This window comes from Brassica rapa, chromosome A08, assembly GCF_000309985.2.
Source record: "Brassica rapa cultivar Chiifu-401-42 chromosome A08, CAAS_Brap_v3.01, whole genome shotgun sequence".
In the NCBI taxonomy this organism is placed as follows: domain Eukaryota; kingdom Viridiplantae; phylum Streptophyta; class Magnoliopsida; order Brassicales; family Brassicaceae; genus Brassica; species Brassica rapa.
This window is the reverse complement of record NC_024802.2, coordinates 20,345,209-20,365,362: the sequence shown is the minus strand read 5'-3', so window position 1 is coordinate 20,365,362 and position 20,154 is coordinate 20,345,209. Positions and strand designations below refer to the sequence as shown.

The 20,154-nt window shown below is 38.0% G+C and overlaps 6 protein-coding genes and 1 non-coding gene across 12 annotated transcripts; 3 read left to right on the top strand and 4 right to left on the bottom strand.

Moving 5' to 3' along the window:
* The first annotated feature begins 14 nt into the window (after nucleotides 1-14).
* Nucleotides 15-1,947, top strand: LOC103836005 (phosphatidylinositol-glycan biosynthesis class F protein). The gene is made up of 8 exons (XM_033276829.1): nucleotides 15-266; nucleotides 354-419; nucleotides 621-663; nucleotides 913-967; nucleotides 1,082-1,130; nucleotides 1,205-1,272; nucleotides 1,349-1,457; nucleotides 1,567-1,947. The coding sequence occupies exons 1-8, from the start codon at nucleotides 75-77 to the stop codon at nucleotides 1,678-1,680; spliced, it is 696 nt and encodes a 231-aa protein (XP_033132720.1). The 5' UTR covers nucleotides 15-74; the 3' UTR covers nucleotides 1,681-1,947.
* Nucleotides 1,948-2,087: 140 nt separating this feature from the next.
* On the bottom strand, nucleotides 2,088-2,160 carry TRNAK-CUU. Its single transcript has one exon. It is a non-coding gene; the product is annotated as a tRNA-Lys (tRNA).
* Nucleotides 2,161-2,191: 31 nt separating this feature from the next.
* LOC103836004 lies at nucleotides 2,192-3,262 on the bottom strand. Its single transcript, XM_009112212.3, has 2 exons — nucleotides 2,913-3,262; nucleotides 2,192-2,636 (listed from the first exon to the last, which is right to left on the bottom strand). The coding sequence occupies exon 2, from the start codon at nucleotides 2,616-2,618 to the stop codon at nucleotides 2,352-2,354; it is 267 nt and encodes an 88-aa protein (XP_009110460.1). The 5' UTR covers nucleotides 2,619-2,636; nucleotides 2,913-3,262; the 3' UTR covers nucleotides 2,192-2,351.
* Nucleotides 3,263-3,583: 321 nt separating this feature from the next.
* LOC103836002 (serine incorporator 3) lies at nucleotides 3,584-5,966 on the top strand. 4 transcript variants are annotated; one of them, XM_009112210.2, is made up of 7 exons: nucleotides 3,584-3,836; nucleotides 4,067-4,286; nucleotides 4,363-4,602; nucleotides 4,675-4,786; nucleotides 4,861-5,035; nucleotides 5,112-5,352; nucleotides 5,475-5,966. In XM_009112210.2, the coding sequence occupies exons 2-7, from the start codon at nucleotides 4,103-4,105 to the stop codon at nucleotides 5,759-5,761; spliced, it is 1,239 nt and encodes a 412-aa protein (XP_009110458.1). In that variant the 5' UTR covers nucleotides 3,584-3,836; nucleotides 4,067-4,102; the 3' UTR covers nucleotides 5,762-5,966. The 4 variants fall into 4 exon arrangements, with proteins under 4 accessions (XP_009110458.1, XP_009110459.1, XP_033132709.1 ...); XM_009112211.3 differs by having other exon boundaries at nucleotides 3,691-3,836; nucleotides 4,070-4,286; nucleotides 5,475-5,939; XM_033276818.1 differs by having other exon boundaries at nucleotides 3,777-3,916; nucleotides 4,070-4,286; nucleotides 5,475-5,939.
* Nucleotides 5,967-6,189: 223 nt separating this feature from the next.
* LOC103836001 (F-box/kelch-repeat protein At1g16250) lies at nucleotides 6,190-8,053 on the top strand. The gene is made up of 4 exons (XM_009112209.3): nucleotides 6,190-6,278; nucleotides 6,371-6,454; nucleotides 6,560-7,135; nucleotides 7,211-8,053. Coding segments are annotated over exons 2-4 (1,152 nt in total). The 5' UTR covers nucleotides 6,190-6,278; nucleotides 6,371-6,452; the 3' UTR covers nucleotides 7,785-8,053.
* Nucleotides 8,054-10,640: 2,587 nt separating this feature from the next.
* On the bottom strand, nucleotides 10,641-15,908 carry LOC103836000 (putative cyclin-B3-1). 3 transcript variants are annotated; one of them, XM_009112206.3, is made up of 24 exons: nucleotides 15,762-15,908; nucleotides 15,598-15,637; nucleotides 15,455-15,518; nucleotides 15,338-15,370; nucleotides 15,143-15,197; nucleotides 14,997-15,048; nucleotides 14,820-14,913; nucleotides 14,600-14,635; nucleotides 14,245-14,299; nucleotides 13,996-14,050; nucleotides 13,841-13,898; nucleotides 13,554-13,608; nucleotides 13,394-13,439; nucleotides 13,196-13,286; nucleotides 12,987-13,041; nucleotides 12,467-12,754; nucleotides 12,262-12,384; nucleotides 12,098-12,187; nucleotides 11,842-12,003; nucleotides 11,685-11,744; nucleotides 11,521-11,619; nucleotides 11,262-11,440; nucleotides 10,988-11,166; nucleotides 10,641-10,903 (listed from the first exon to the last, which is right to left on the bottom strand). In XM_009112206.3, exons 1-23 carry the CDS (start codon nucleotides 15,774-15,776, stop codon nucleotides 11,031-11,033), a joined length of 1,941 nt encoding a protein of 646 aa, XP_009110454.1. In that variant the 5' UTR covers nucleotides 15,777-15,908; the 3' UTR covers nucleotides 10,641-10,903; nucleotides 10,988-11,030. The 3 variants fall into 3 exon arrangements, with proteins under 3 accessions (XP_009110454.1, XP_009110456.1, XP_009110455.1); XM_009112208.3 differs by having other exon boundaries at nucleotides 12,467-12,748; XM_009112207.3 differs by having other exon boundaries at nucleotides 15,455-15,515; nucleotides 15,762-15,900.
* On the bottom strand, nucleotides 15,337-19,632 carry LOC103835999 (cation/H(+) antiporter 1). Its single transcript, XM_009112205.3, has 7 exons — nucleotides 19,447-19,632; nucleotides 18,383-19,360; nucleotides 17,207-18,135; nucleotides 15,762-16,928; nucleotides 15,598-15,637; nucleotides 15,455-15,515; nucleotides 15,337-15,370 (listed from the first exon to the last, which is right to left on the bottom strand). Exons 1-4 carry the CDS (start codon nucleotides 19,603-19,605, stop codon nucleotides 16,649-16,651), a joined length of 2,346 nt encoding a protein of 781 aa, XP_009110453.1. The 5' UTR covers nucleotides 19,606-19,632; the 3' UTR covers nucleotides 15,337-15,370; nucleotides 15,455-15,515; nucleotides 15,598-15,637; nucleotides 15,762-16,648.
* Nucleotides 19,633-20,154: the final 522 nt, after the last annotated feature.

Sequence of the window (20,154 nt, the reverse complement as noted above, 5' to 3'; positions counted from 1 at the left end):
AGTAAAAAAAAGGCCCAAGTTTTTTTTTTCCTCTACGTCTTCTTCGTTCGTTCTGATCCCGAAGAAGCAAAGCCATGAACGAGGCTAAGAAGAAGAAGACAGAAACCTCCGTTGTAGTATCTAGAAATGGTTCGATGTCAGCTCTGGGAGCGTTTTTTGTTTATCTGATTACTGTGTTGTCTCTTGGCGTTGGATTCTGGGTGGCGCGTAACAAATTTTCAGTTGATCTCGTCTCTGATCCATCTCTCACTCTGTTTCTCCTCTGGGTACTATACTCCACTTCATCACTGGTTTTATGATAAAGTGTTGATTTTGAGTTGATCTTATATTCTTGCTTTGGTGTTACTTCACAGAGCATTGAGTTTCCGGTTGTGGCAGTCGTCTACAGCTTTTTACGTAAAGCCCCAGAGAAATGTTCGGTGAGTGTGATTCATTTTTGATCTGTTATAATCTCCGGTGACATTGGAGAGGTTAAAGAAGCTGACTTTTACATAGAGAGAACAAAAGGCACAATGCGTTTTGCTTTCTTTTTTTTTTTTTTTTTTTTTTGCTAAGAATGTAAATGCGTTTTGCTTTCTTGTGTTTAACTATTTCGTAATGGTTTCATAATTGCTTTCCAGTGGTCTAAAGCTGTTGGGAGAAGCATATTAGGACTCATTTCCGGTTAGTATTTTTTTGCTCTTCATTCTTCTGCAATGAAAGAACATAAATAATCAACTGCGTACACATGTAAATTCAAGTTGGTTAGCATGTGACTGGTCACTGATCTCCTCAGCTCTTCGAGTTAGCATATGTATTAGCTTCTCTTGATGGTCAAACCCAACAATGATCGAAACCTGCTCATTTTGCTGAGTTCAGTATCCCTTGATTGTGATTTGTGAGAGTTCTCTAAGCCTTTTTTTTTATTATCAGGGGCTTTAATGAATGCTTTGGGAGCAATTGCTTTGGGTGCACCTATTGGGATGCAGTATGTATCGTTTTTTGTAGTCTGGACTTTTCAGATTACGGATAAGGCTAATTATTGTTGATTGTGGTCACCCTTCTGCTTGATAACATTAGCGCTACCTCTCATCTCATGCAGATATCTACCAAAAACAATTCACTGGTCCTTTCTAATGTCTGTTTTCACGGTAAGCTGTCTCCTTCTGCAGTTCCTATGGATTAAAAAAAAAGTACTAATGATGATAATTTTTTAATTTCAAAGTTCGTACCAGCAACTGCAGTTTTTGGTGCGTCGTGGACAGATTGGCATCGTGCATTCGCTTCGATGAAGTAAGTTATATATTTTTGTAACTTTATGATGGTTCGCACAATTCATTTACTTAATCCATCTTTTGGGTTCTTTCAGACCTACTGGAAATATAGAGTATATGATTGTTATTCCAGCGTATGGAGCAATTGTTGGAGGATGGTTTGGAGCTTGGCCTATGCCGCTCGACTGGGAAAGGCCATGGCAGGTAATATATATCTTTATCTCGAACCATACATCCAAGAGATTGGTTCTTTGTATTGGTCATGGTGGTTGAGGATATGTGTTCTTATATTATTATTGTTCTTTTTAAACAGGAGTGGCCTATATGTGTTTGTTATGGAGCTATAGGAGGCTACATTGTTGGACAAATGCTCTGCTTGAGTTTGATGTTCTTGTTTAGGAAACACAAGAATTTGAAGGTGGCCTAGAAGAGATTCATTGTGCCTGGATCTTCAGAACGAGTTTCGTTTTGACTTGATTGCTAGCTAGATTGAGATACAACAATAGGGCAACAAGGAAAAGTTTTTTTGTTAGCTTGAACAAACGCTTTGTTATTTTTTCACATAGAGAACCAAGCAAATGTAACATTCTATAGTCAGCGATCGCAGACTAGAGATGTAATTCAACCTTTTTTTTTGGGTAAGATGTTAAGAATTCAACCATGTTTTGGTGAAATGCAAATGATAAAACCTCTATAGTTTATGTACTTTCGTCATTGCATTTGTACAAGTGTCATCCACCAATCATATTTTTACCATATAAAAAGAAGTTATCATACACACAACGGAGTTAACCAGAAAAGGAAAAAAAAATGACAAGACTTGAAAAAACAATACGCCCACCGTGGGGCTCGAACCCACGACCACAAGGTTAAGAGCCTTGCGCTCTACCAACTGAGCTAGACGGGCTTGGTGAAGTTAACAGGTAGAAGCTCAAACCTAGCAAATACTTTTTCAGACATGACGTTCAGAAATGAAAATGTTTTTGATGTTTATGTTACAAATCTCTGGTTTTTCACCATGTAATGAAACAATTACACACAAATGGCATTATAGAATAAAAAAAACAAAAAAGAATGTAGTGGCACAAAAACAATTTATCAAAACAATTTGAGTTTCCCTTTAGAGATGGCTTGACACATTGCCTTCTCTTTCCCAGCCAAGCCGTAGCAGGAGGAGTTGTGCCTAGCACCTAAAGTGACAGCAAAGTAAAGATAAACAGTGCAGAGAAAGCCCAAAAGAAGCAATGCTGTTAAGAGATATCGATGCCTGTCAACAACGGTTGAGCAGCTACCAAGCTCATCCCACTGCTTCTTTAGAGACTGGTGTCTCCTCAATGGTGAAGATACAATCCCATCAAGAACCATCGCTTTGATTACCACAACCTGTAAAAAAATGAGAAACAGAGTGTAAAGAACCATCTGGATTTTTATCAACCGTAAGCCAATTACTACAGCAATTCGAATCTCCAGATCAATTATGTGAACATTTCGATCAATTAGCATCACAGGCACAAATCAAGCTTAACGTCATTTTCAATCGATCATCAACCATGGATCCCGTCGTCAGATTCGAAGAAACAGGCGATCAATCGAAGGATACATAATCGTAATTTCGTGTCGATAGCTGAGGAAATGGATCGCTATATGTAGAAAACGAACCGGTGAAACAGGAAGCGGTGAGAATCGGTTAGAGATCTGGAGAAGATAAGCTGCTTCTAGCTCCGTCGACACGTAAATTAGTCCGCCGTTAGACGTTTCCGATATAGATAGAGAGAGGTTGAATCAATCTCCTCCGTAGCTTCGAGCGGTGGCGATTAGCCGGATGGTGCCGTACGCGGTTTATTAACTCCGTTACAAACGACGGGAATCTAGTGATTTTATATTTAAATTTTAAAAGATAAATTAGAAAATAGATAGAGAGAGAGAGAGAGAGAGAGAGAGAGAGAGAGAGAAACGATAATGCGTGTTTAGCTGCCACTTTGATTTTTAAAGATGATGTGTAATGAATGGGCATGCATGTTTTTGGATATATAATGATTGGCATGTTCTAGATGGCCTTTACATAGCATATGATCTGACTCTTGCAGCACCCAGAAGTTGTTTACTATATACTATTACTATTTACTCTATTTTGGTTACATCTACAATTAGAACCTATTTTTGGTGACATCTACCATTTTGAATGAAATTTGGATTACAAGTAACCAGCTGATACTCTACAAAAGCAAAAGTTACAGGAAGACACAGATTCTTTTTTTCATATTTTATGTACCTGCATGTATCAATAACAGATGGTGAAGAAAAAGTAAATTCAATAACAGATTCATTTCATTTTGCATCATGATTGGTTAGGTGGCATATTGGGCATTTGTTCAGCCATTAGTGGGCTTAATATTGGGTGAATATTAGTATTGAGCATTAGTTGGGCCATTAGTGGGCTTAATAAGAAAAGTCCATTATATCTGGTATCGTTGATTAAACTACCAATCATTCCTTGTTAGGTAGCGAGAACAAGGAAACATCGAGGTGTTCTACTTTTGAAGAAGAGAGGAAAGCTCAAGCCTTTATATCGATATACAAAAGGTATTCTCGATCTTCGCTTTGCTTGAATCGAATTAGGTTTTCTTCCTTGAGCTCAATTCCGATCAAACTAGTTTCTTTAGGTAAAGTTTAGATCGACAATTGAAATTAGGGCTTTTGTGTGATAATTAAAATTAGGGCTTTTGTTGATAACTTGATAAACAATGATCAGATGTGAAGAACAGAGTTTTAAGAATTTGATGATGTGTGTTTGTGTTTTCTTCTCATTCCAGCAGGTGAATATTGAATCCAACCTTTGATCATCGAAGATGTGGGCAGCTTCTTGTCTAGCATCGTGCTGTGCTGCTTGTGCATGCGATGCTTGCCGTACAGTTGTTTCAAGCATCAGCAGACGTTCTGCTAGAATTGCTTACTGTGGTCTCTTTGCACTTTCTTTAATCGTTTCATGGATTCTCCGTGAGGTTGCTGCTCCTCTCATGGAGAAGCTCCCTTGTAAGTATTCTTTTTCCCCTTCTAGTGAAGATTTTTTTTAGCTTGTGGAGCTAATGATTCACATTTTTTAATGCAGGGATTAACCATTTTCACAAGACACCTGATCGTGAATGGTTTGAGACCGATGCTGTCTTACGTGTCAGCTTAGGCAATTTCGTGTTTTTCTCGATTCTATCGGTTATGATGATTGGTGTGAAGACGCAGAAAGACCCTCGTGATGGTATACACCACGGTGGTTGGATGATGAAAGTTATCTGCTGGTTCATACTGGTTATCTTGATGTTCTTTGTTCCCAATGAAGTCATCAGCTTTTATGGTGAGTGCCATCTATCATTGCTTATATCTAGTTTATATGCTCCTGATGCTAATCAATTTAACATCTTTTCAGAGTCAATGTCGAAGTTTGGTGCTGGGTTTTTTCTTCTGGTTCAAGTTGTGCTTCTTTTGGATTTCGTTCATGGGTGGAATGACACATGGGTTGGCTACGACGAACAGTTCTGGTTAGTATGAATACTTGCAATTATATGTGACTTCGTTATGCCACTGCTAATCTAGGTTCTAATTCTATATGTAGGTATGCTGCGTTGCTAGTTGTTTCTCTTGTATGTTACTTGGCAACATTCGTCTTCTCTGGACTTCTCTTCCATTGGTTTACTCCGTCTGGACATGATTGTGGACTCAACACTTTCTTCATCGTCATGACTTTGATTTTTGTATTCGTCTTTGCTGTTGTAGTCTTGCATCCCGCTGTAAGTTTTGCATCCCATTTTAGTTGTTTCTCTCATCTTCAAACTCAATGAAACCAAATTAACCTTTGTTTTGCAGGTCGGTGGAAGCATTCTACCAGCATCAGTTATATCTTTCTACTGCATGTACCTCTGTTACAGTGGTCTTGCAAGTGAACCCAGAGATTACGAATGCAATGGACTCCACAAACACTCCAAAGCTGTTTCGACAGGCACTATGACCATTGGGTTACTCACAACTGTTCTCTCTGTTGTGTATTCCGCTGTTCGTGCTGGTTCTTCCACCACCCTTCTCTCCCCTCCTGATTCTCCCCGTGCAGGTATATTTCCACAATGATCCTGTTCCCGTTTATTGCTTTGGCTCTTGTTTAGTTCTCAACATTGTCTGCTTATATTTGGAGTCATTTAGTTTAACGGGTTTCGCTTTGTTGAAAATGTTCAGGGAAGCCTCTGCTTCCACTAGACGGGAAAGCAGAAGAGAAGGAAGAGAAAGAGCAGAAGAAGCCAGTGACATACTCGTACGCATTCTTCCACATCATCTTCTCCCTCGCGAGCATGTACTCTGCAATGCTCTTAACTGGTTGGTCAACTTCGGTTGGTGAAAGCGGCAAGCTGGTGGATGTCGGGTGGCCGTCTGTGTGGGTCCGTGTTGTCACCAGCTGGGCCACTGCTGGTCTCTTCATCTGGTCTGTCGTTGCTCCGATTCTCTTCCCTGACCGTGAGTTCTGAGCTTAATAAATCCACCGGAGATTCTGGAAAAACTTTCCATCAATCTTGAATATGTAAAAAGAAAAAAAAGAATATAACTTTCGACTATAAGACATCCTGTGTTGCTATCTTCTCTCGCATGGCCTTTGTTGGTTCATTTGTAAAATAAATATAAATTTAAGTATTTGCTTTCTCCTGATTCAATGAACATAACTTATTTGATAAATCGCTACATTGATCTTAATAAATAATCTGCTCTTCCACGTTTGCGTTTAGGGAGATCTCTTTTGTCTTACGTAGCTGCACTCTATTGATCATCTTCAAAACTATACGACGTCGTTTATCCATGATACGTCGAATGTTGGGTTTAATAACTAGTTATGAAAGTAAGGTGTTGCAAAACGAAAATATTTATAAATGAAGGACCAGATAGGTATTTTGACCCATTTAAAATGGATCTATCCATTTCGGTTGTCTTCTTCCTCTCTCTCTAGTCTCTCCCGTCTCCCGTTTCCAGAAACTTGATTTGCTCCTTGAGGTGTGTGCTTGGTTCCACCTCTAATAGATCAATCTGATTGTAGATTCTCTTTCGCTTATTCGTTTGGTATTGATTATGTTGTTTTGATTCAGGAAAGTTTTAAACTTTGGTTTTCTTAAAGCAAGTTCGAGAAGGAGATCGCAGAGTTCATTCACAATCTCTCGAGCTCAAATCATGTAAGCCAACTCTCTAATTAGTCATACCTTTATCTCCTTGATCCAAAGATCTATACTTTTTCTTAAAACGGAATCAGTTTATACCCAAATCGTTAATGTTCTTAGGGACTCCACAGAACAATCTATCATACCAGGCTTACCTGACGATTTAGCTTTAAGATGCTTAGCGAAACTCTCTCACGGCCACCACGGAGCCCTCGAGTGCGTCTCCAGAGGGTGGAGAGACTTACTCCGCAGCGCAGACTACTCCTGCTTCAAATCCAGAAACGGATGGTCTGGCACGTGGTTGTTCGTTCTCACCGAACAGTCCAAGAACCAGTGGGTTGCTTACGACCCCGAAGCTGATCGGTGGCATCCCTTGCCTAGAACTAGAGCTGTTCAAGACGGCTGGCATCACTCTGGCTTTGCCTGTGTTTGCGTTTCGAATTGTCTTCTCGTGATTGGAGGTTGCTACGCGCCTTCGGTGTCTTCGTTTCCTCATCAGAAGCCTGTTGTCACTGGAGATGTCATGCGGTTTGATCCGTTTAAGAAAGAATGGAGGATGGTTGCGAGTATGCGGACGCCGAGGACTCACTTCGCTTGTTGTGCTGTCTCTGGGAAAGTTTATGTTGCTGGAGGTCGTAATCTAACGCATTCTAGAGGGATTACGTCTGCTGAGGTTTATGATCCTGTGGCTGATAGGTATATGTACACTCTTTTTTACTTTTGTATGTGATAAGAAACTATCAAAGTGGGGCCCTGACATTGGTATTGCAGGTGGGAGGAGCTACCAGCAATGCCTAGACCGCAGATGGACTGCTCGGGGCTATCGTACAGAGGGTCCTTTCATGTTTTGAGTGATCAGGTGGGGTTTGCAGAGCAAAGCTTCTCTGAAGTCTTCAATCCGTTAGAGATGAGTTGGTCCACTGTGGAAGACATCTGGCCATTCTCCAGAGCCATGCAGTTTGCTGTTCAGGTGATGAAGAATGACAGAGTGTACACGATTGTGGATTGGGGAGAGAGCTTGATCAAGACGAGGGATACAGACGAAGGAGAATGGTACAATGTTGGTTCGGTTCCTTCTGTTGTTCTTGCTAATCATCCGAGAGAGCTAGAGGCCTTTGGATACGGGTTTGCAGCTCTGAGGGATGAGCTCTTTGTTATAGGAGGCAAGGTTCTTAAATGGGAAGAATCAGGGGCAGGGAGGTTTGACATTGTGAGATTGTCTGTGGTGAGGGTATGTAACCCTTTGGATAGGCCTTTGAATTGGAGAGAGACTAAACCAATGTGCATTCCAGCTGGTGGGTCCATTATTGGTTGTGCATCTTTGGAAGAATCTTCTCTGCCTTAACAAAGGCGATAGAATTTCTCCGGATGCATATATTATTACAATATAGTGGCAGTCGAGTCTTCAATTGTGGGCATGGTTAGAAGAGAAACGTAGTAAAAAGAGGAGCCATGGAGGAGACTTGGTTTTCATTAGTATCTGCTTTAAGCTTTTTTGACAAACGTGTAACTTTGGCATTCCATTTGAGCATTTCTACTGCAGAAGTCTTGCATCGCTTGTGGATAAGATGAGAGAACATTTAGCATATAATGGCAGCTTGGAAATTAAAATTATAGCCTTACGTGGAATGGTAGACACCAATAGGCATGCTGAATGGGCACATAACAAAAGATGAGTACTATAGGTGTGTGCTAGAAAACTTATCTTTTGTTATGTGTCCATAAGTGCTAGAAAACTTATAGGTGTGTCCATTCAGCATGCCTTTAGGTGTGTGTGTATCATGTGTATACTCCAAACACGTTAAAGATTAAATAAGAGTTGTTAAAAAAAAATGATTAAATAAGAGTGATACAAATAATTGCTTCTTTTGTAGTCTCTTTTCTATTTCAAGACTGAAAGTAATAACATTAATGACCATGGATTCTCAGAGATTTGCTGATAAAAATTTAAGAGAACAAAACTCGAAGATGTTTTTAGGTGGTGTTGTTCGATCAGTAATTTCCAATCCATCAAATTTAAAGATTGTTTAAGTCATTAGTGATTTCCAATCCATCAAATTTTAAAATTTTAAGATTGTTCAAGTCGAAGAATTCTAAAATTTTTGCAGTATATCTTGAATTTTGAGTTCACTCATTTATTCATGAGATTTCATGAGAGACGATTTGAAATCAATTGAAAATACAAAGAATTTTAAATTTTTTGGAAAGTTAAATAACACTAGATTTTTAAAATATGATTTAAATCATTCATTGAATAATATTTTAAAATCACCATTTGAATAATATATTAAACTCTATTAAAATATATCAAAGAATAACACCCCCTAGTCTATCAGTTTTCTTCCGAGGCTTTTCTCTTTTTGCTCAGTGTCTTATGCATCATTTATCCGCAAGTGTTTTATGTTTATGTTTCCTCTGGTATTTGATCTTGTCTTCAAATCCATCATCTTCATCATTACCACCCTTTTAGCTTTTGATACCTACATATTCTTAAACTTGCGTACGTAAGCCTCATGCATTTGTTAGAAGTTCAGATGCCTGGACAACATATCTCATGGCTAATAATTATATCTTCTTAGTTTTCTCATATACTAATTACCAAGGTGAACCAAAACCTTATCATACTAGAACATACCTTTGTGACTTTTATGTTTGCTTGTCTGCATTTCTTTGTGTTCATGAGATTTGACAAAAGTTCAATCGGTTTGTATACATTAATATGAAAGCGATTCTCATTTTAACTCAATTGCTTTTCTATCCTGAATTTTTGCAGAATGACAGATCAAATTTTGTGCATCTCTCATATTGAGTGGACTCCCACTTCAACACATGTGGTTTACCACTGTGTTTGTCACTCTGAGATCACATAGGTACTTTCACATTGAGGGTTCTTTCATCCAGTTAAATGTAGGGTCTATTCTCGAGGGTAACATGTTCCACATTTTTGTAATACACTGCAACTGCGCTGTCGACATGTTTTGTGATGAGACTTCGGGAGTTGTTTATGTTGCTCGTGATGATTAGCATGGGTTCAGAAAACTGATGTTTCTTTCTTTCTCCTAAGTGCTTTTTGTGTGCAGTTTGATTTCACAGAACTTCTAGCTTGAGGTTCAATAACTATGAACTTAACTTCTTTCTATTGCTTGATGTTTCAAAATGAAATGATATTTGTACTTGCTGAAGATAAAATGTATAACCAAGGCAATACTCTAAACTAATTGGGTTATGCATGAGTACCGCTTGTCGAAAATAATCAAGGTCATTGCGTACAATTGTGTGTTCCACAAACAAAACTTAAATATTTTGGAAATAAATACGCTCCTTCTTGGAATAAGAATGAGATGATGGAAGAGCTGTGATCTCTCACCAACAAGATCATATGAAGAACTTGGAAGATGATGTGAAGTCATTGAAGAGAGAATCATTGCCTCTTTGGCTTCGTTAACTCTTTTCCAATACAAATGCAAATGTATTCAATCTGAAAGAACATAATAATAATTTTTTTAAAGCAAACAAAGAGAACATATAAACTAATGTGACATATACAGATTTTGACATCTCACTAACTATTTTTGACACCCAATCTAGTGGCTCCCCAAAACTCATAAACTCCATGTTAGTCTCGTATCTATTACTAAATGAATGCATGACATCAACACCTAATTCACCTTACTTTTGACGTATCCAAACTATAAGAATTATTGTCATGATTCCGTTGAAAGTAATAGAAGTCCGTCTGCTAATGTTGAAACATGAACACCTAATTCACCTTACTTTCTTTCGAAACAAGACTAGTTTGGTATTGCTAATGTGTGGAAAGACCATTAGTTTTTCATGATTTGATCTCTATTAATGAGTGTTACCTCACAAATTCATATTATTTATCTTTCTTACAGGGATGATGTAACGTTTGTGTTTTATCTTTCTTACAGGGATGATGTAACGTTTGTGGATCCAATGGACATATTCAATGGGATTGATAATTACAAATTAATCTTCTGGGCACTCAGATTTCATGGGAAGATTTTGTTCAGAGACATTTCACTTGAGATCTTCCGGGTATGGCAACCATCAGAGAACATGATTCTCATCAGGTAGAATCTCAAGGGTGTGCCTAGAGTTCCATGGGAAGCTGAAGGAGAGTTTCAAGGCACTTCTCGGTATAAACTCGACTGTACTGGCAAAATTAATGAGCATTAAGTCGATAACTTGGCCTTCAATTTCCCTCATAAGCTCAAAATATATTACACGAGTAGATGTGGTTGACTTTTAGCTTCTTAGGAATCATATAAGTGCAATGTTATTCCAGAACTTTATAAAATTTGTCAATACATCGGAGTTTTATCTTTATGATCATTTTAAACAGTAAAGCATTGTTAAGCACACAGAAAACCATCACACCTAATCAAGAATCACCATTAGCCTTTTTTAATAACTGGCTATAGTCCATGTAGATGTGACTCCCTGCAATTTCAGAGTACGCATGAACAAGATCAGTTCCAGTAAAGAAAGCTAATAGAACACTAGTTTCAAGCTACCTGAACATACCTTTAGATTGGCGAGACACGCCATGGCTTTTATAGAGTTCGACTTAGAGAGGAAGCTTATCCAAGGGTTTCAAGAGTGCGATGTTACTTCGATCTGGACTCATGTACTTGTCATAAGTGACCCTCAGTTTTCCTGTCTTCGCAGCTTTATGGAACCTTAGGATCATGTCAGAACAGTCCCTGTGATAAAAAAAACAAATTGTATATGAGGAACTTAACCAATGTAAGCATCGAAGTGATCAGCTAGATGGTGATACTAAAGAGATCCTACTTACTTCATTTGAGAGACATTGTAGTGGGTATGATTGTTTAGGAGCGGGGTCCAGACTGGAGTCATACGCAGAGTGCAGCGGGCTACATAGATGGCTGATGCGCAGAGCAGTGATGGCTTGAACTTCAAGGCTTCATACTCAACCAAGCACAGCTCAATCAGGTAGAAAGCGAGTTGTTCAAGCTGACAAAACAGTAGTATTAAATGTCTGCCTAGACTTGCATGTTTGATTTTAGCTTATTTGATGCAAGTTTTGCGCATACCTTCTTGTTTGATCGAGCAGCTTTTAGAAACCTCAACATGAAAACGTAAGGGGTCGCTTCATTCAAACGGAACTGTAACTGTTTAAGCATAATCCTCTCCTGAAAGCAAAAAAAAAATGTTAAATCATGCTGTGATGAACAACGTTTAGTTAGTTTATTTATACCATTCCCAAGATTTGTTGTCTTGTGTATGATTCTGCGGAGATGCTAATCAAATCTTTGATCTGCAACATGAACAAACACCATAGATTCTGGAAATTTCAGTTTGAATCCATATAAAGTTGAGGAGAGGTTTTGGCTTTCAGGATCATTGTCACTTACCCTAGGATGCCAATAGTCCTCGTACTTAGATGCCAGTAAGAGTGCAGTAAGACCAATCAACTGCATCTCATTTTTCTGTACTGCAACTTGGGAGAGGTAACGATCCAGTAAATTCATTGTGAGGTAGAGAGTCTCATGCATTAAATGAAATTTGAAATGAACCTGCAAACAAGTAGTCAATTAGCGAGATATAGGATTCAAAAACCGAGTAGGGAAAATATCAAGTTGAAATCAAAACGATCGAAACTGCACTCACTTCGATAAGCCAGTTGATCAAAATTCCACGCGTAACTGGACTAACTTTTGTCTGAGTTGACAAGTAGTATCCCAAAGCTGGATTTAACGCCTGCAACACCATTTCAAGTTAAAGCTTAAATAGAATATAGCTACAGTTTCATGCATGTGGAACAAGTGGATTACCTCAGAAGTCCAATAGAACTGATATATGTCGTCCACGTATTCTGCAACTTCCAGCTGATTGGACTCATCATCAATGCTAGGAAGTTTTTCTTGCTGTTCAGGTTCATCGTTCTTCCCATCGAACTGCAAGTAAAGTTACCAAATTAGCAACAGTAGAGAAAAAAAGGAATTCACATGGAAGACATTAGCTGGGAGATTTGTGAACCTTCGATCCAGTAACTAGTAGAGACGTGAAAGACTTTCTACGTTTTGATTTTGGCCTCGCTGTAACATCCAACACTTTCGTCACTGGGTCTGTTTTTTCATTGGCTGAACTCCCTTCTTGAGTATCTTCTTTTAGACCTTTTCTTTCAGCCTCTTCCGGAATTGACGATGACGAAGCGGCTTCTTCAGTAGAAGGGATTGAAGAAATAGATCCTGATTTACTTCTGCCGACCGGGGGCTTCTTAAGAGGACTACGGTTTTGCAGCGAGGTCTTGAGAGTTGTCTGGATCTTGAGTGACAGAGAAAACGTATCAGATATTTACTAAACAAAAAAATCTCAATATGTCTGTGACTATTGGCACATGAAATGATCAGAACAACAAGAGAGAAAAGACTGAGCTAGCAGTCCAATGATGATAGCAAGGAAAAAAATGTTGAGATAGCTTCAAACAGTGTTGACTTTTTATGAGCAGGAACCACCACTTGCATACATAGAAAAGAAGGGAGTTAAGGTATATTACCTTGATAGATTTCCTTCGGATACGAACGTTGTTCTTACTCTGGTTGTTGAGGTCCCTGACCAAGCAAAGAAAATGAACTTAGCAGCGTATATCTCAGGATGCTGCTGGCAAATGATTAAAAGAAAAAAACAATTTTCTGGTTTTCAAAGATGAGAAGCACCGGATTCACTTCTTTAATGATGAAGTCAGAAACAAGCATATTTACTTACGATGGTATAGATCCCACACTTGTCCGGGTTCTCCCAGTACAACTTCTGGTGCTGCTTAGCTGAGGGAGGGCTCTGTTGCCGACTTTACTGGCTGAAACAAAGCAACCGCACTCATATGAGATACCGAACCAATCACATTCCAGCTTTAACAAACAAATTTTCATCACATGGGAAGTTTAGAAAAGAAATCCATGTTACCTGGACCTTGACCCGATTGTTTTGAATCTAAGCTTGAGACATTTTCCTGCACGAAAAAGGAAGCAATCAGAACCAATGAAAGTGAGTAGAGTCATGTCAACTTAAGTCAGGTATTCTGACTGTAAGAAAATACCAATATCATAAGTATATTAACGACAACCTTCTTTGTGGTCTTGTCTGTGAGGCTTGTTCTTTTAAAAACTGGTAAAGATTTTCTGCAAGCACAAACAAATCAAGAAAGTTAACCACTGAAAGATATTGAGTTATTCTCAGCAGATAAGAGATGATTTTCCTATGCTGAATGAACAAGAGGTCACTTGATGAGGGCTTCAGCATATCGATGGGTAATGTGTGGTATAACAAGATTATATTTTACTTCTCGAAAATATTCTAAAAACTAAACTGGAAGGGGATATTCTACTAGGCATGCGATTAGTATAAATGTACCTTGTTCCACCAGCAGTTGATCCAAAGCTCAGAGTTCTGTTTTTGATGATTTTGTGATCTAACATGTAAGATAAATCGACCAAAATTTAGATAAAATGGTAAACACCAACTCAAGCTATAAACATGAAAACAAACATAACATTTTACGAATTCACCTGTCTTATTAATGCCATTGTTTCCAACTTCAGTTACTCTTTTACTCTCGTTCACCTGTATCAGAAGAAATACTAGAATCAAGGCTTGCAAGAAGAATGAAGGAGATAACAACATCTGGTATTTTGATTAATCAAACCCATATGCATACATCTTAACTGTGATACTCTGATTAATATTATAACTTCCACCTGCATCTAGTCATGGTTATTTGAAAATATACGCCTATATTGGCAAAACAGTTGTTGTACCTTGGTAGGTTTTTTCAGTGAAGTATCATTGCTTCTGGTAGTACCAACTGAAATCCTACACACAGAAAGTTCAGTTAGAGCAGCATCTTAAACTCATTGTCTAAAAATGAGATAGTTTATACATGGAACTGTGCGGATTCTTTCTCCAAAAGCTTATTGACCAAATTAATTAAAACGAAAATGGATGAAAGAAAATGGAAGAGCACAATTTATTGACAAAAAGGCTTCAAAAGCAAAGGCTTTCATTTCTTAGAAAAATACACTTGATGCAGAGAAGCTACTAATCCAAATGTACAGGTTCAACGCTACTGTAGGTATGTGATGCCTATAGCAGCAGCTAATGATTACTGCATACCTTTGCGGATTTGAACACTTGACACCCTTCCATTTCCTGCATTGTTGCATATTCAATAGAATAATTTTTTAGACCATGATATAAAATCAGTACAATCAATAACTATAAAAGGATATTCTTCCGAAACATAGAATCAGTTTGATTAAGAAGACAGTGGGCAATAACCACTCTGATCCACGAAAAATGAGGACAAGAAACCCTTTCAGTTAAGAAAACTTACACCGTATTATTGCCAGACAGTGTTGGCCTTAAAGTGTTCCCAGCAAGATTACTTAAATCAGCCAATACTTTTCTTGTGACCTTGGTATTTTCCTCTGGAAACGAGAGAAAACTTGTGAGTGAACTTTCAAAACTACATCCCGGAAAATGTAATGATAACTCTCCGCTATAAGCTTACCGAAATTTTCGTTACTGCTTTTGTCCTGGCCTGTGATTCCTGAATTTCCCTTCTTTTCAATCAGAACAAAAACGCATTTTTACATGTTAAATAATTGCATAAGATCCTAAAATCCATTGAACTCATGAAAAGAGAGAAGGAGAAACCTTCGTCTTGTTTGTGTTAGAAGTTGCTCCACTGCTAACTGTCACAGTTTTTTTCCTAAACAATGTAAAAGCAGAAGATTTAATATCTCAACATTCGTAATGATCAAAGCCAAAGATGCACTAGTAAACTCATCAGTTAATAGATGTAAGAGGGAGAGAGAGAGAGAGAAAATTGTGAAAAACAAAACCACAAACCTTAAAGGAACACGAGTCTTGTTTGCAACAGCTCTGCATAAACAGCAAGTCAGCAATAGTATTAATTGAAAAATGGAAAAGAAGAAAAAAAAAAACTTCTTCAAGAGATGCACTTACACTTTACAAGCTGGATCAGTCTTTTGATTATCTGAATAGAATTTGAAACTCCTTGTCACCGCTGCTGTTTCAGTAGTAAAGCATTAGTCTTAAGGCTGAACATGATTCACCAAGCAACAGAGGATAAAGATAACTCCTCTTACCTCGATTTCCAAAGATATCATCTTTACTTAGCCGTGGTGCCTACAAAGAAAACAGGAACATGCCCTCCATCTCAAACTCATCTCCAAAGAGCGTAGTAACAACCCTAATTCGTTACTAAACCAAAATCTTGACTAAACCTAGAATTTTCAAGAAAATAAGTTACCTTAGCGAACGCCATTCTCCTTTAAATCTCCAGATCTTCCGCTTGCTCTTTCCTGAGGACTCGACGAGAGAGTTTTACCGTTGCAACTTTCCCGATAGGCCAAAGCAGCGACGAGTCCGCTTCTATAGATTTTGAAATGGAGCTTAGTGAAATTTACGATTTTCTCCCTTTGGTTTATACTCATTTAATGTAAGACTAGGCTACTCTCGTTATCCGATCCGTATCGGACCTGGGACAAATTAGGCCCAATAACTAAGCCCATTAACCTATAATTCTCAAATAAATAAACATTATTATTTACTTTTTTGGGTCTGGTTTCCATAGACCTTCTTCATTTACTGCGCAAGTGCAAAGGAAATTTACTCAATGCTTAAATCTCCAGTGAAAACAACCTTGCATTTTATAAACAAACCTATACATATGAATTATTTTTTCTTGATATGCAACAATAAAAAATACGTTCATTTTTTTCAGAAGTAAATAATTCTTCTGTTTCATAATAAATTTCATTTTATGTTTATTTTTTTTGTTTCAAAATAAATATCATTCTATAATTCCAATGTAATTTTATGCATTAAATTTATTTTTTTACCTCTTTGAATAACCAATAAGCTTTTATTTAAACAACTTTCAGTTAATTAATCCTACATTAAATAAGGATATATTAGTTTACTATATAATTTTGTGACAATTAATATGAAATGGATTGAGTAAAAATTAGACATTGAAAATGGTGTAACAGTGGTGATGTCGGTCTTGAATTAGCCTTTAAAATTTAAATATTAAGCTTATATACTCTTCTGTTCATGTGTTTCGAAATCGTGATGATGCAAAAAAAAAAATCTAATAAACTGGAAGTACTGGTGTATAAAACTAAAGAATGTTTGTTATTCATCTACAAAGCTATCAAAAGACTGTCTATATCTTTGAACTACTAATACAGAAGCATTTACATCCATATTCGATGAAGCCAAGAAATCTCCGACCGTTCCTAGCTCCGGACACTCTTCCCAATCGTTCATCCCCGACGTCATTGGGCTATCTCCTCTGTTTTTTCCTACTACAAACAGTGAATACATCTCTCCTATCTCTCTCAAGATCGTTAGTGTTTGTGTTCCGTTGCTTACTCGCTTCTCTATGAATCCAACTTGCCCCGTCGTTACAAATCTATCAAAAAACAAACCAAACACAAGTCCGGTTAATGAAACATGCAATCTTTCTGGTAGAAACTGAGTCTTCACAAAAACCATGACCGAATCTGAAACTTAGATGGCCATAAACATATTTAAGTTAATTAAAAAAATTTAAAATTGATAATTTTGAGCTATGCCACTTTTAAAAATTTACGGCTAAATGGAATGTTTCATCCGGTTGTGCCCAAAACCGGCTCATGGAAGTAGAGTAGCAATAAGAAGAGATCATTCGAAAATGGAGAAGTATCAAACCTGTTGTAAAATTCTTCTAAGAAAATTCGATCAATTTCATCTTTGGTGTGATCTTCACCAACAATCTCCAATAACACATCATTGTTTTCTTTAGTCACCGTGTCTCCAACAACTTTCTCCACCTTTGAGTCATCCGCAACAAACTGTATGATAGTGAGATGAATCTGAGAGTTACTAGTAAGCCAATGACACAACGAAAGAGCCTCACGATCATCAGGACCACCAAAGAACAATGCAGCAACGTGTTGTACCGATTCAAACCCGTGAAGCTGATGAAACCCGGTTATGTTTCTATCCACAAAGATTCCGACCGAACACGGTGCTTGCTTTAGAACCTTCCTGTTCATATCCCTAAACACTTCCCCGTCGTTTGTAGTTTTCCCATCGATCCTCTGGTGTTTATGGAAAGGAAGAAATACTATCGAAACGCGAAGATCTTCGGTACCATCACAGATCTCTTCGTGCATGTTCTCCATCTGCGCCACGAGTTTCACTTGCCGGATCATGATCTTTCTGTCTCTAGTGAAAGAATCTATCGAGTCATTGATCTCCAGTCCTTCGTTGGTCCCAAACTCATCGTCTCCGCCGATGGCGTTCACTCCATCTTCGTCTAGCTCGTGGTACAACAGCTCAGTTTTCCGCTTCTTCGGGAGGGGTATGAGGTGCATGAGATAAGGCGTGAAGAGAGAAGAAGACGCTCCGTGTAGAGCAGAGACTAAAGAGATTAGTCCACGAGCTTGACGCACACCGTAGACGCAAGTCAACACTCGTAGCTCGTCTTTGGTGTCGTGGAACTCAAGCGATGTTTTTTGGTGGGAGAAACCCTTTTCTTGCGTCCAAAGTAACAATGACGATAGTACTCCGCTCAACAAAGTCGTGATCACCAATGACGCAACGAACATATCATGTATGACCGGAGTAAACCATTTCTACACACAGAGATAGAGAGAAAGAATCAGTAAATAGAAAAGTTATGAACCGAAGTAACCATAAATATTTTTTTTAGGTTAATCTTAATTTTTTTAAAAAATTTAAAGACCATGTGATCTCTATAATAGTAAAACGAATGTTTCATCCGGCTGCGTTCAGAATCGACAATGCAATCAAATAGTTTTTAAAGAAATTAGATTAAGACGAATGTTTTATCCGGTTGTGCTAGTAACTAAAATGCAATACCTTGTAAGCCAAGTTAGAGTCCAGGAGAACCAGACCCATGTGACCTTTTACGGACAGAACAGTAGACAAGAAAAGCCAATACTTCTTTGGGATCTTAAGGAAAGAACAAGCGAATAAAACTCCAAGAAGCTTCCCTATGATGCTTAGAGCCACCGTCATACCAAGAACCAGGTAATGGCGTCTGGTTAACGAGCTGACGCTGAATCTAAACCCAATATAACCGAAGTAAACCGGAAGAACAAACTCGTGAATAGGGTAACTCAGCCGGTTGATCAACGTTCTGTAAGTCTTGCCTTCTCTCGGAAACAACAATCCGATGAAAAACACGAACACCGTGGAGTTTATGTTGCTGGACTCGATGGTCGCCGCGATTATTAAAATAAGTATGAAGAATGCGAGCGTTTCAGCTTTAGAGAGGTACTTCTCTTTAGGGTTTCGTTTCGGGAGCCATGCAGCTAAGAATCTATTGATCAGTATGATAACTCCTGTGGCGAATATGTAGCCAAAGATATCGCCACTCATTGTCCCTGAGATGTAAGAGATGACAAAGGTGTAAACGAATATGTTGGTTATCTCGATGAACAATCCGCAGGAGATTGCTAGCCGTCCGATCTCGGACGTGTGGAGTTTCCAATCGATGATCGAGCGGATGACTACAGGAGATGCCGTGTTGGATAAGGTAACGAGGAAGGCTAGGTAAAACGTTAAGAAGTCTTGTTTGATGTGAAGGAAGTGGACGAGGAACCACAGGAAAGGGATCCAGATTATTCCACAAGATAGTAATGTGCCAAAGGTTATGAGAATGGAGTTTTTCAAGTTTCGTTTTATAAAGTCAAGATCGAGTTCGAGACCGATCAAGAACATGAAACATGTTCGTAAAAGGAACGAGAAAAATATGTAGTAGCTTGCTGACTCTTTTTGTAGAAAGAAGTCGTGAACTTTTTGGATTATTGTGAGCAAACTCAACACAATCCCTGCCTGAATACAGCAAACAAAACGTTAGTTTCTAAAATATAAATATATAAATGTTTCTTGCACGTTACTCTTGGTGAATATAAACTTACGAGAATCTGAGCAACGGGACCGGCTTGGCCACAGGGTTTAAGGAAGAGATAGAAGAACTGAGAGAAGACGAGAATGCAAGCCATTTGAATAAACATGGTGTTGAGTGGATTAAACAAGGCATCTCCTTCTGGTAAACAAAACAACGTTTTTGGATCCATTTTCTTGATTCGGTTTGGAGCATTCTTCAGGGATTAGTGCGGTAAAAAAAAACAGAAATTCTGTAAAAGAAGCTTAGATTTATTGTAAATCGAAGAATATATATTTTTTAGAAAATATTCTCAATGTTTTATTGTTTTTGTTAGATTTTGAGGGGTTTGTATTTACTGATTTTACGTGATTATGCTTTGATTACTCCATGCCATTAACTTATTCCACTTTTTTTTTCTCTCAAGATTTATATCTAGTGTTCCTCATTAAAAGCGGATAAAATTACTAAAATCGAAAATTGCTTGTAATATAACCTTTTGGTGTTTTTACAACAAGTGCGTTCATATATATAATTGTATACAATGAAACAAAACTATGCCTCCCATGAATTTGTATATTTATTTAAAGATTTATTTACTTTAAAATATGTAAAGATTACGTAAGCTTCCAAATAACCAGACCATATACATTCCAAAAGACATCCTTCTCCCATGTTCTCTGCTATCAGTGGCGAATCCAACAATAGAAAAAAAATTGGGGTTAGGACAACAGTCAAACGC